Here is a 14,131-nt window from a genome sequence, read left to right on the forward strand (position 1 = left end):
ACAAAAAAAAAAAAAAAAAAAAAATTAAGAACACACACAGTACTGCAAGGCTCTGTATATGTTATCTATTTTCTTAATAAACAATTTTCAAGAAGTGGTACACAAAGATGAACACTAAACAAACAATAGCAGATAAATTCTGTCTCCTAAAGCTATAGTTTTTTTCAGATCCTTTTAGTGAAAGGAGGATGACAGTCAGCACTCTGCAGATTTCCACGATAACAATCCTGGCCCATAATCAGTATTTTGCATTTCAACACAGTAGAACTGGTTGTCATAGACAGAGAGGGCAGCCAGAAGGTTGCAAAACTAAAAGCAGAAACCTATAGCTCCCTTCCCCCCATCCAGCAACAGCAGCAAGCAGATGGCAGAGGAATTAACCTGCTTCAGACCACCATTGCAGAGAGAGGCTGTAAGTAGATTAAGTCCTGATCCTCTGCTCCTAAAAGCCCCTGACCCATTTCTGTCTAGAAAGGAAACCACCTGTGGTAAGTCAAACAAGCACAGGGACAGAAAGAAACAAGTGCTGTTTTTCTGCAGGAGACAGCAGTGGGGACACTGAAGAGTGGCACAAAGAATCATAGCATTACTAGGAAGCTACCTTGGCTGAAGTGTCAACCACATGTTCTCTTCTTTTATGAAAATAGGATGTCGCCCCCGCCCCGTCCCCCATCCGTAGCCCAAGCCTGGGTGCCAAGAGGTCAAACTACCACACCAGATACACTAAGCTGTCTTACAAGTGTTTCCAGAAACTTCACCGCAGAGCTACCTTGAACTATCTGAGCACAAGGGCAGTGGGTAAAGTCAGCGAAGACACAAAAAGGCACAGACTGTGTTCCCTGGATCGAAGGGGCGTAAGGAATCAGGCAGAGAGGAGGTTTTGGCTTTCTAAGGATTAAGCCCCACTGCCCGCGAGAACTTTAGGGTTTGGCTCCTGTGCTAGGGTTTCAGGAGAACTGCCGAAGCTCCGCCTCACAGGGCGGCTTCATCGTGAGGTTCCACAGGGTGACCCCCCTCGGCCGGCTCAGATCTTGGGACAGTATTGAGGGTCTTTCTACGGCCCCACAGACAGCCTAGGTATTGGAGCCAACCCCGCGGCGGCAGGCGCCCTGTGTGGGAGGGGACAGCCTCAGCAACAGGTGACAACCCACGCCCCCTCGAAGCCTCAGCGTCGGCGTCCAGAACGGCCCCAGTGTCCCCGATGTCTGTCTGGGCGCCCGCGGCACTTACACGCTCGTGGGTCCACCGCTGGGCAGAAACGAAACTTTCTAGGGCCGAGCGGAAGAGTAGCCAAGCGCAGTGCCGGCGGCCATGAAGCGCCCAGTACACCCAGAGCGCGCGCGGACTACGACTCCCGGTATGCTTCACAGGTGGCCTACAACTCCCATAGGGTGCAACTGGCCGATGGACAATAACTACGACTCCCGGCATGCTTCACGACGTGACGCCACTTCCTGGAAACCTACTAGGCTTTGCATACGCGGAAGTCGTGTTTGGAAACCTGATCTAGTGTTGTTGTCTACAGTTATTAAGTACTTGCAATGTGGCTGATTAGCTTTGGACTGTGCATGAGTTATAAATATAAAATAATGTGCTTGATTCATAAATCCTCCAATGTGAAAATATTCTCATTAGTATCTTTGTGTTGTTAATTTTTATTTATCTAACTAAAAAACTGAACTTAGTGTGTATTGCTGGACCTAAGTTCTCAGTTTTTGATTCCCCTCATTAACAAAGAATTAAAAATCAGTGTTTGAAAATATGTGCTAATGAACTACTTATCATGTTTAGCTTCCTCAGCCCTGTGTTTCCTTGTTGCTGAGTTGCAAAGCACCCTAAAGCTAGATGAAAGAACACTGCATTCCGAGTCCAGTATCGATGAACATGCTAAAGAAATGGGACAGTACGTAGGAATGTCAGCCCGTGATTAGGTTCTGCTCCTTAACTCTGACTGGCCTCTCACTCTGCCTTACTTTTTGCCATTTTAGCTAGAAATGCCTGTGTACTTTTGCAAAATAGTGGCATCTGCCAGACTAAAGCATTCCAGGTTTTCAGGATATATTCATACAGGAAGGAAAAATAAATCTTTTTAGTTAATTTCATATTTTATACTAGAGGTATACGAGACAACATTAACTTGATGGAGTTGGCAGTTTGTAGATGGGGATAAAAAGGAACCTCGTGAACAGAAATGATTCCCTTTTCTGTTAACAAAGGAAAACAAAAAAGGGGAGAAGTGGGAGGAAGTGACATCAGAAATGAAGATTGATCAATATAGTGAACTAAGAAAAACTTGCTCTTACCACAGTCTGAACAGCTTTGGGGTGTTTAAGGATGAGAGTGTGGGGGATGTGGAAGACAACCTTGTGAAGAAAAAATGTGGGATGGAGAGCACACAGCGCCACAGGCTCCTGTGACAACTTGAAGAGTCCTGATCTACCGTACATAGCATTAGATCTAAGATGGCTCCAGAACACCAGTAAGAAAGCAAAAAGGAACTAAGGCCAGGACAGTGCGGTTGCTTCTGAGTGTTCATGGACGTCCCAATAGGTGATGATGCTTCCCCCAACCCCTCTCTGAGTTACCTCCTCAATCTCAGCTTTTATTGGAGCTGAGATGTGGTGAGCTATGACTGGCCAAGGATTTAGAGGCTTGGGATTGCTCAAACACTCTCTATAAGCTAATGTGCTGGGCAATAAACTCAGATCTACACCCTGATGCTGGTCTCCAGAGTCTGATTTACCAGGATTAGTCACATGACTCTGTTGTCTCTGAACCCTCATCCTCAGTCCTGTTCCTATAAGAAAGATTTCAAATACCCTTGTTGAAACCTAGACCCCAAATAAGTTTACAGAAAAGAGGAAGACAGGCCTCCAACAATCATGAGTTATTTAAGGATAATGATGCATTTTTGAGAATTTCTTAGACAATTCATCTGGGGTATAGTTAGACAAATTAAGATGACTATGACATCACTAGATGATTTAGTCTTAAGGGACCACAGTCATATGTGATCCAACTTTGACCAAAATATTGTGCAGTAGATGGTTGTATATATTTAAAACCTAGTATGTCACACCCTAACCAAAACCAAAAACCTATAGAGCATCACGTTTAAAACTCAACACAGGTCTGTGCTATAGAGATTTCTGCTCTTCAAAGATGAGATTGAGTCTTGGAGACATAAAGGAATTCCAAGTTCACCTGGCTAATGGACAGGATATAAGGTAGGATGAAGTAGAAGGTTCCTGAGGCATCTCTAACCAGCACATTGTCAGATATATGAAATGTTCATCTTTGTTTACAAAGGAAAGGAGGCCAGAAGAGGGCAATGGATTCCCGTGGAACTGGAGTTAAAAATGGTTGTGAGCTACCATGTGGGCTTAGGGAACTGAACTTAGGCCCTCTGGAGGAATAGCAGTGCTCTTAACTGCTGAGCCATCTCTCTATCCACTTGAAAGTTACTTCTTCTGGGTAAACCATAGCTGTTTTATGGCTTTTAACTTTTTCATTAATTCTTCAAAATCTACTGTTATATGTTTTTATTTATTTTTGGTTGAAAGAACAGGATTTGAGTTCTGTCTCTGGCCCTGGATGCAGACATAACAGTCTAAACTTCCCAAAGGTAATAATGTTATCTGAAATTCTGGAGCATCCTGATGGAGTCACCTTATATTACCAGGGAAATCTGGGTCCTCTTTTTGGGTTATTAGTTTCATTAATAAAAGAATTTAAGAAGTAACTCAGAAAGAAGCTTGAGGACAATTTATTAAAGCTTCAAAGAAAAACTCCAGACAGAGAAGCTGTAAATAAAAGAAAAATCTCAGGCATGCAGCTTCCTGGAGAAGGAACAGAGGAAAAAAAGAAGCAAAAGGAAGACACTGTGGAATAGAGAGCATTGTAGAGGTGAAGTCACGGGTATGTGATCATGAGAATAAGCTGGAGAGATCCTGGAAACGCAGCATCCACAGGACCTGGCTCTGTGAACTTAGGGAAAGGGAATGCAGTACTTGGTTAAAAGGGGGAAGCTGGTACTATTATCCAGATGGAAGGAAATAATCTTTCTCAATTTGGAAGAGATGAAATGACAGAGGAATATTCAACTTGAATGCCTCTGTTAAGTAGACTTTTTTATCTGGATCTTCTTGGATGGATTGGTGTCAACTGGAAGTTAGCAACAATATCTTATTCTTCTTTGTATTGTCCAAATAATTACTTAGTGTAGACAGTAACACATTTTGCATTCATTCCTTCAGTTATGAGATAAATGTTTAAAAGCCAGTTTATGTGTTAGCAGCTGTTGCCGGAATACAGTACTATCTTCATTTTAGTGGGATTTTATGGTCTAGACTTCATTGTGACTGTACTTATTTGAAGATGTGATTATTCTTGTCCTGAAGAGACTGTTTTCTTCAGTAGCTGCTAAGAACCACAGAGTCAGCAATCACCAAGGTGGAAAAAAAATAGTTTGGGACAACCCTATGTGCCAGCAACCTGACTTCAAAGTTAGCACATACTATTAACTTCAAGTCCAGAAATCCTTCCATTTAGGATCTTTTGACCAATCACTGATAAGCAATCTATGTCTGAGTAAAAGAATGAATGATGAAGTGTTGCTTCATCAGGAAGTGTTGCTTTGAATTGCCCAGCTGGAAGCCACTTTCCCAGAGCTATCATGTCTTTCCTCCACACCTCTGTAGTCAATGCTGGTATCTCCACTGTTATATTTTCCTTCCTGATTCACTTCTTCTTGTCTTCCTTCAGCTCACCTAGTCATCTCCATGTGCCCATCCTCTCTTCTCAGTAGAAAGAGGGGCCCTCATATGTAAAGGTACCAGGGGAGTAGGAGAATGGAACAGGATTGGATGTCTTTGGGCACAGCCAGACCTGCTGGAGGAGACGTTTTAGGTGTCTGCGGAACTTGACCCCAACAAAGACATAAAGCACTGGATTGAAGCAGCAGTGGGAGAAGGCCAAATTGCGACAGATGATCATAGCAAAGTCCAGCTGCTGCCTTCCCTCACAGCTCAGCTGGATGACTTCAGTTTTCAGGAAGAGAACGATGTTGTAAGGAGCCCAGCTGAGGAAGTATGCTACCACGATGGTGAAGATGAGCCTGACCGTTCGGTGTCTCTGTCTGGATCTTGAGCGAAACAAGGTCCTGAGAATCTGTACATAGCAGAACAGGATTATCCCCATGGAGAGGAGGAAGAGGATGTTGTGCTGGTAGACTGAGGCCAACAACCCATGACGTTCAGAAAAGTCACATTTTAAGGAAATCACTTTGTGGAAGACAGTATCAGGGATGGAGAACAGGATACTGGCTGCCCACACAGATGTGGTCACCAGCATGCGGCAGCGGAGGGTATAGATGCCCAGAGAGGAGATAGGGCTCACTACAGACATGTATCGGTGGATTGTCATGATGGTAAGGAAGAAGATGCTGCTGTAGAGGCTGATGCAGAAGATCATGTTGATGAACTTGCAGAAGAAGTCACCTAGAAACCACCCCCATTGTGCTGAGATCAACACGGGCAGTAGGCAGGAGAACATGAGGTCTGAGAGACACAGGTTGAGGATGAAGACATTGGTGAGTGACTCTAGATTCTCATACTTCACCAAGACCCACAAAACCAGGCTGTTACCCACAAGGCTGAGGAGAAATACCAGAGAGTACAGGACAATGGTGAAGATGATGGAAAAGAAGATGACATTGTTGTCACATAGAAGATTCGATTTATCATAATCAAAGACTGTAGAGGACTCCATCTGGACCCAGGAGGCAGGTGTACTGAGAGCATCTGAAATGATAGACACGTTGGGTTTAAATCCACATGGCTGGAATACAGATCATAATGATGATCCATGCTGCAAAAAAGTAAAGTCCATGGGCCATATTCCACTGGTGAGCGATTTATAACAAGATTGAGAATTGGGCCACTACATAAAGTCATTAAGGAACTTTTTCCCCCTGTAGATAGACTTTCTCGACCAAGGACACACAGCATTGATTTACATCAGTCACAAAAAAGCTTCTGCATAGCAAATGAAGCAATCAGATGAAGAGATGGTCTATAGAATGGGAGGAAAATCTTTGCTAAGTTTGCATTTGACAGAAGGTTAATAATAGAATATATAAAGAATTTTAAAAACTAAATTTTAAAACTCAAACAACTCCATCAATAAATAGTCTAATATGAAATGAAAGACAATTCTCAAAAGATGAAGTGCAAATGACCAAAGCCATAAAGGGTATTTAGCATCTTTAGGGATGAGAGTAATGAAAATTAAAACCATACGGATATTTTATCCCTCAAGTCAAGAGTGCCTGTTATTGTGAAAACAACAAATGGTGGTGAGGATGTGGGAAAAGAGGAACCATTATTGCTGCTAGGAGGATGTAAAGTGGTTTAACACCATGGAAATCATTATAGATGTTCTTTCACCACATGATCCACTCCTGGGTATATACCCAAAGGTCTCTAAGTCTATATGACGCAGAGATACCTGAACATCTATGTTTCTTATGACACTATTCAGAATAAGCCAAAGGTTATCTCTCAACTGATGAAATGATAAAGAAAAAAAGTGGCTTGTATACTCTGGTGGTTTGAATGAGAATGGCCCTATAGGGTCACATAGTTGAATGCTCAGACACCAGTTAGTGGAAGAGTTTCAAAGAATTAGGAGGTATGGTTTTATTGGAGTTGATGTGTCACTGGGAGTAGGGTTTGAGTTTTTGAAAGCACAAGTTAGGCCCAGCCTCTCATTCTTCCTGTCTCTCTGTCTCTCTGTTTCTGTCCTCTGTCTCTGTTCCTCTCTGTCTCTGTTTGTCCTCCCTTTCTCTGAGTGCTGTCTGTAAGTCAGAATGTAAAACTCTCAGCTATAACTCCAATATCATGCCTGTCTACTTCCACCATGATGGACTAACTCTCTAAACTGTCAAGTAAGTCCCTAGTTAAATGCTTTGCAATGGAGTTTTACTCATAAAGAAAATTAAGTCATTTGCTGGAAAATGAATGCAATTTGAGATCATTGTGTTAAATGAAATAAGCTAGACAGATAGTGAATTGTTTTTCTGTTTTGAAGAACCAGATAACCAGATTTAGGGCAACTAAAACTACTAGAAAGTGAGAGGTGTAAATAACAGAAGGGAAAAAAGAAAGTTCCAGATTTTGCCCATATATCTTGCTCAAATGATTATCTTTGAACCATAAATGTGCTAGTGATATCTGAAAGAACTGAATTGATATTTGAAGTGCTGCCTCATGAAAGGGAGGCATAGCTTAGTGTTAGGAATTTTTTCAAATGTTTGAGGAAAAAAAATAACACCAATCTTATATAAATATTCCCTTCAACTTGCTTTATAAGGCGAGTATACCCACGATTCCCAAATCAGATGAAAAATTTACAATAAACAAAAACTGCAGCCTAATATTCTTCATGAATACAGCCACAAAAATTCTCTTTCTATTTTTTGAAACAGGTTGGTCTCAAACTCATTATAAGCCAAGGCTCTTGACTTCTGATCCTCCTGGTTCTACTTTGAAACTGCCAAGATTCAAGACCTGTGTCACCACAGCCTTAGTCACTGCTGGGGACTAAATCCAGAACTTTGTCCACTTTAGATAAATGCTCCACCAACTGACATACAGCTTTACCTCAACACAAATATTCTTTCCAAACTATTTATTTGAGTTTATGAGTATACGCATCACCTATTTGCCATGGTATGCATTTGGGGGTCAAAGGACAGCCTGCGAAACTGTTTTTCTCCTTGGGATAGAACTCAGGCCACGAGGCTTGGTAGCAAGCAACTTTGTCTCCTGGCCATGTCTCTGGCCCCAGTAATATATTTTAGAACATATTATAACATGACTAAATAAGTTTGTCCTAGAAGCATAAAGTTGCATAAATATTCTAATGTTAAACAATTTAGGTCACCATATTGACAGAACAAAAATAAAGCCTACATTATCTTTTTTTGTTAAATGCACAAAAGTATTTGTCAATGTTTAACATCCTTTCTCAATACAAGCTTTCAACAAGTTAGAAGCAAAAATGGTATTGGATATTCACAAAACCATTCCATTTTCATGGAAAATTTGGAGGTAATCCTGTTTTGTGCTAGGAAAACTTGGGATTCCAAGGAGACAGGTGGCAAATTCTAGTTCCCTAAATAGTGAACTGAAGTTTTCTGTATATTAGAGCCTTAAGACTCTTCGTCCTTGCCTTACTAGGGTTTTGTGATTGTGGAGAGACAGAATGGTGCAAATAAAAAAGTTATCTGTTGTGTTGTAATAGCCATTTTCTATTAGCATCCATCTGTATTTGATATAATAGCTCAACCATGGGTTGAGCATGTATGTTATGTTGAGAAGGCCACACCATCTCAAACAGATGTGTATAGGAAATCTCTATGTCCTTCTGTAGCTGCCTTCCTAAGGATACAGTCATATATTTAGTCAAGACCTTAGTTTATGACGCTCTTGTTCTGTGACTATAAAGGTTCATGTAAAAGCTTGCTGTATTTGCGTTTTCCAGGAGAATCAAGAGTTCAAGGCCATCCTCAGTAACACAGTGAATTTGAGGTCAATCTGGATTATGTGAGACTTTGTCTCAAAAAGTAAAACATCATGTATCTTTGTCCCCAGTACATCAGGTCTTTCATGATAACTTTACTCCACACACTGGGTCATGGTCACTCATACTTGGCACAGAGAAAATTGCTTGTATTCCTTAAAATGAAGTTGTTATTTTTATGTTAACATATAATAGGGATTTGGCTTCCATTTTTCCATTGCCCTCCGTCCTCACCATCCCCATGATTTATCTCAATTCTAGGGGAGTGAATTTAGTTTTAGAGATAATTTAGGTTGAGAGCCACAGTTTTAAATTATTCAGCCATCAAAAATAATAACTTGCATAGCAACTTGGAGTCAACCCCCTCCATTTCTTTCAGCAAGGAAAACATATACCTGTTCTATTCAAGGAAAGGTACATAGATTGCCTTCTCTAGAAGTACAGATTCGTGGGAAAGCCCAGATAAAAGGAATCTGAATCTCAGAGTCAAGCCTCAGAACTCTTAGGGTTTGTTAGCTCGTTAAGTGGTTCTGGTGCTCACCAAAGCTTCAGAACCCTGATGCTGGCTATTAAAAGAAGAAGAAAGTGTAAGTTTGCAACGTATGCAAAGGAACTCACCTGAGTCTGAGTCCATGTCACGTTTTCAAGTCTGTATGTTTTGTGCTTCCTTTGTTCTCCCCTTCTAGTGCTAGAGCTTCATATGGGCAACAACCCTCTGATTGATTCAGGTTCTATTAAGTTGTCTAGGCTGGCCTCAAACTTCCTCTTCATTAAGGATGGAGTTTTGGAGCTAAAGTTTTTTTTTTAAGTGTTTCCTTATGTTTGGTTTCAGTATGAACTGCTCTCTAGTCCAAACTTTAAAGCTCTAAAATACTCTTTAGTCGTGGATTGGGGATCTTTTGGTCCAACCAACTTCAACAGGATGCATGGCTCTGAATGAGCTGCAATCCCATGTAAAATGAGACCTGATGTGGTCACATTGTCACATCAAAGGCAGTGCTGCTTTCTAGGTGTGGCGGTTCATTCCTAATCTCAGAATTTAGGAGATAGAGGTAAGAGGATCAGAATTTAAGGCAAACCTATCTGTACAGTAGGCTGAAGGCCAGACTGGGCCACAGTGAGACCCTGTCTAAACATCCAAAACAAATAACCCCCAAATCAAAGGTACTGCTGCTGTGTTGGGAGCTCTAGGGATGGTATTTAGGCCCAACTTTGTGGTGAATTCACAGGGGTCTCTGGTTTCAGATTGAATCTGCATGATACACAGGAACGTACCAAAACGTGTCAACTCAAGTACTACAACTTCTGTTTGGGCTCTACCAAAGGACAACTGTAAGAGAAACTGAAGCATTGCACCAGGTTGTTCATTCTTTGTGAAACAATCTTGGATACCCAGACTGTCAGCTGTGTTGCTTGAGTTTAAACCTCCAAGTTTTGCTTAAGAGATGGTTTAGCAGTTAAGAGCTCTGGTTGCCCTCCAGAGGACCTGGTTCCATTTCCAGTACCACATGACAGCTCACAACTAGCGGTAACTCCAGTTCCAGGGGATCTGGCACCCTCCCACAGACACTCAAGCAAGCCAAAACACCAATGTACATAAAAGTAAATAAATCTTAAAAATCCCCAAACGCTCCAGATTTCAATCTGTACTCATTGAATTTGCTGCTTGATTTAAGAAAGTCTTAGCTCTTGGTGTCCAGGATCAGGGATAGTTAGGTAAAGGACTTTCACGGTGACTTCTATACAGCATAATATGCAGTGCAAACATACTATTTCCCACTTTTTATTGCAAAAGGAGGAAAGGGTTTCCAGCTTCTTTTCACTTCCCTCTGGACATCCTCACTTTTTTTTTCTCTAAAGATTCCTCCCCCCTCCCCTGCAGCTTCTTGCCAACTTTTATTGCTGAGACTGCCTGCCTTCCTGATCTCTAACTCAAATAGCATGGTGTTCTGTCTCCCTGGAAACTACAATGCTGCTGCCCTGCTGTCTTTTTTCTCTCAAACCCTAAAACTGTTCTCAAGTTTTCTTAAGCTCCTTTATCTATGAGGCTAAGAACTAGCAAAAGGGACCTTCATTCTCTGCTAGCACCGCCTCTCTCTCCTACATGCTGGTAGTACAGGTAATGCCACTGTCTTAGCGCTATCATTGCTGTGATAAGCATCATTACCAAAAGCAAGTAGGGGAATAAATAGTTTATTTGAATTACACTGTCACTGGATAGTCCATCATTGAAGGAAGTCAGGGCAGGAACCTGGAGGCAGGAGCTCCAGGTCCAGGTCTCTGCTAATGCAGAAGACATTCAGGGGTGCTGCTTACTGGCTTGATTCCTCTGACTTGCTCAGCCTGTTTTCTTATAGAACCCAGGACCCCAGCCCAGGAATGGCACCAACCACAATGGGTTGGGCCTTTTCCCATCCATCAATAATTAAGAAAATGTCCTGCAGGAATGTCTACAGCTAGATTTCATAGAGGCATTTTTCTCAGCTGAGGTTCCATCGTCTCTGATGTTCATAGCTTGTATCAAGTTGACATAAAACTAGACAGCAAAGCCACCTGCTGGGTTTATGGCAAAGCTTGTATATGAATTATAGCCAACACTTTTTGATTTCTAATCATATGCCAGGTAGAGTGTAACTATTTTAGACTATACTTTCTATGAGATCCTGTTCATGAAGTTGTTTTCCTCATCCCCCCTCTCTCTCTCTGTGTGTGTGTGTGTGTGTGTGTGTGTGTGTGTGTGTGTGTGTGTGTGTGTGTGTGTGAATTCTATGTTATAAGAAGCCTTACAGTTTCTATCTGGATTCCCTGGAACATTATCTCTTGGTGCTCTAAGCTATCACTTATGAATTCACTTATTTGATGCCACTATGTTTGTGAGGACAGTGTTGACAAAAAGCCCAGCCCTCACTTGAAAGAGAATGAAAAGTATTTTATTCTGGAGATTAATATGAGTGACTGTGGACTGGGAACATAGATATCAGGTTCCCCCAAATACTAGTGTGACAACAGTGTCATGAAATTTCTATAATAAGAGAAAAAAGAATATCAAGTTAATTGGTGAAAACAACAAAGTAGAGAAATCTCCGCTGTGGGTTTCAGCTGCTCTCCGCTTGCTTTTCTTAGTCTTTGAGTTGCCAGAGGCTGTCAGTACATTTCTAAAAGGTTTATCTAATAGTCATAAGGATAGCTGTTAGGACAAACACAATGGAAGGCAATGAGTGACTCTTAAGAGGAACAAAGTAGCTCAAGATAATTTAGACCCGAGACTTGTAATTTTTCTCTCCAATCACAGATGTTCTAATCAATCAATCAATCAATCAATCAACCAACCAACCAACCCACCAGTCAGTCAGTCTTGAGGAATCTTTACACAGGTATGGCTTTCCCCACCCCAAGCCCCCTCCTGCCCCAGAACTTCAGTTTGCACTGCTATGCTGGTAAAGCCATGCACGAGACTGGTTGAGAGTCTGAGTCCAGATTGCTAGCCTTCTCTGCTGAATCAGACATAAGAAGGAAGTTGTTTGGACTACTTCATTTTCTATCTCAATAGAACTGAGGAACTTCTGATGGAAAATATTACCATCACGTAATAGATAAAACAAGAAATGTCAACTAGGGGAATATCCCCAAACTGTGTGTCTACCCTCCCCTACACTGCATCTGAGCTACTCACAGAGGATTGCCTCCTACAAGACTTGCTGACTCCAGAAACTTGCATTTGGTGTGGCTGTAAGAGAGGTGAATTTTCTTCGATTGGCTTCCATTAGGTTAAGCTACCTGCTTTGTAGCTAAGGTCTGGAAATGTAGGGTCATCCATCAGAGCTCGAAAGGCACCCCCTCAATCTTGGTTGCCAGCAAAATTTCTCTCTTTTTCTCTACCTCTCCCTCTCCCCCTCTTTTATTGACTAAGTTATTTATTTACTTTGCATCCCAAACACAGCTTCCCCTCCCTCCATCCTTGGCATATCAAGACTAGGCACATCCTCTTCTACTGAGGGTAAAGGCAGGCGATGTAGTCACAGACAGTCCCTGCTCCCACTTCTCCCACTTTAGGAGTCCCACGTGGAGATTCAGCTGCACAACTGCTACATAAATGCAGAGGTCCCAGGTCTGTCCCATTCATGTTCTCAGGTTGGCAGTTCAGTCTCCATATGCCTCCATGGACCCAGTTGACTCTGTCAGTTTTCTTGTGGTATTCTTGACTTCTCTAGCTCCCACAGGGTTTCCCTGAGTTCTATTCAATGTTTGGCTGTGGGTCATCAGCTCTTCCAACAGTTGCTGGGTGAAGCCCCTCTGATGACATTTACACTAGGCAAATATAGCAGAATACCATCAATTGTGTCAGTAGTGAGGTCCCTCTTATAGTATGGGTCTCAAGCTAAGGCCAGTCATTGGTTGGCTTGTCCCTTAAATTCTGCTCCACCCCTGCACGTCCTGTAGGCAGGACAAATTGTGTGTCTCAGGTTTGTGGCTGGGTTGGTGTTCCAATCCCTCCACCATTGGAAGTCTTGCCCGGTTACAGTGATGGCTGGGTCAGGCCCCATACCCCCATTGCTATGAGTCTTAGCTGGGGTTACTCTCCTAGATTCCTTGGACTCTTCATTGTCCTGGGTTTCTAGCTCATCTGTTGCATGGTATAATTTTTGTGGCATTTCTTGCCAAGATACTCTTTTGCTGTAAAACCCTCTTGGAATTCACTAAGCCCTGTGGGTGCTCTGGATAGAGCCTTTATGTTTTATGATAGCCGCAAAACTAAGCAGACATTTGAGGAGCAGAGGGCCTCAATTGTTGCAGAACTCTAGAAGAAATAATATAAACATCTGCTAAAATTGTCCTGAGAGGATGGTCCAGTGGCAGTAGCTCACCCCTTTTGCTGCCATCGCTCCTCAAGCACATATGGATGGATGGATGGAGGAAAAATGGCAACAGGATTCCTGGCAGAGGAGTAGTGAATTGGAGTCAAGTATAGGGCATGTCTGTGATACAAAGGGGGCAATTGAGATAGAAAATGGAGAGCTACACCCACACTTGGATCATCTTGTGATGTAGCCATCGCCTGTCACTACATGAGGCCAATCCAGATCCAAGAGAAGAGGAACTTGGTGTGGGAGAAGGAGGCCAAACAAAACAGAGTTAATGTCACACCTCAAGAGTTAATTCTCAAGGTTTAAGCATAGACTCTAGGACTCTGTGCTTATGTATTTTTGGCAATTCAGTTTGTCTGAACTAAAGGTAAAGACAGCACCAATCTCACTGAGTTCTGAAGATTAAATGAATCAATACTTCAGTGAGTTGGAAAACTGCCTAGTGAGTGCACAGCCCTATTAGCACCACATGTGCCGATGAATATGGTAGAAACAAACCAGGAAGCTGTGGGTGGAAAGTAGGACAAAGATTGAGGTCAAAATTAGCATGCCAAAACCAAGAAGGCAGAGAGAGGAAGACTAAGTGCTCCCCGATAAAGCTGACACATGGCAGCATGCCTAGAAAAATTTATATTATGTGAACGACCCAAAAACCAATGATATTGAGTGTGCCAGTCCTTTGG

At 42.2% G+C, this 14,131-nt stretch overlaps 2 protein-coding genes across 2 annotated transcripts in view; both read right to left on the reverse strand.

Annotated features, from left to right (window-relative positions):
• Fyco1 (FYVE and coiled-coil domain autophagy adaptor 1) overlaps positions 1-1,332 on the reverse strand; it is a 67,019-nt gene extending 65,687 nt beyond the window's left edge. Inside the window, exon 1 of the mRNA XM_032911300.1 lies at positions 1,231-1,332. The gene's annotated coding sequence lies outside the window, so the exon portion shown is untranslated. The remainder of the gene's footprint in view (positions 1-1,230) is intronic.
• A 321-nt stretch (positions 1,333-1,653) lies between these two features.
• Xcr1 (X-C motif chemokine receptor 1) lies at positions 1,654-9,293 on the reverse strand. The gene is made up of 2 exons (XM_032911543.1): positions 9,202-9,293; positions 1,654-5,801 (listed from the first exon to the last, which is right to left on the reverse strand). The coding sequence occupies exons 1-2, from the start codon at positions 9,215-9,217 to the stop codon at positions 4,801-4,803; spliced, it is 1,017 nt and encodes a 338-aa protein (XP_032767434.1). The 5' UTR covers positions 9,218-9,293; the 3' UTR covers positions 1,654-4,800.
• Between the last annotated feature and the right edge of the window lie 4,838 nt (positions 9,294-14,131).

Source organism: Rattus rattus, chromosome 8 (assembly GCF_011064425.1).
Source record: "Rattus rattus isolate New Zealand chromosome 8, Rrattus_CSIRO_v1, whole genome shotgun sequence".
Taxonomy (NCBI): Eukaryota; Metazoa; Chordata; class Mammalia; order Rodentia; family Muridae; genus Rattus; species Rattus rattus.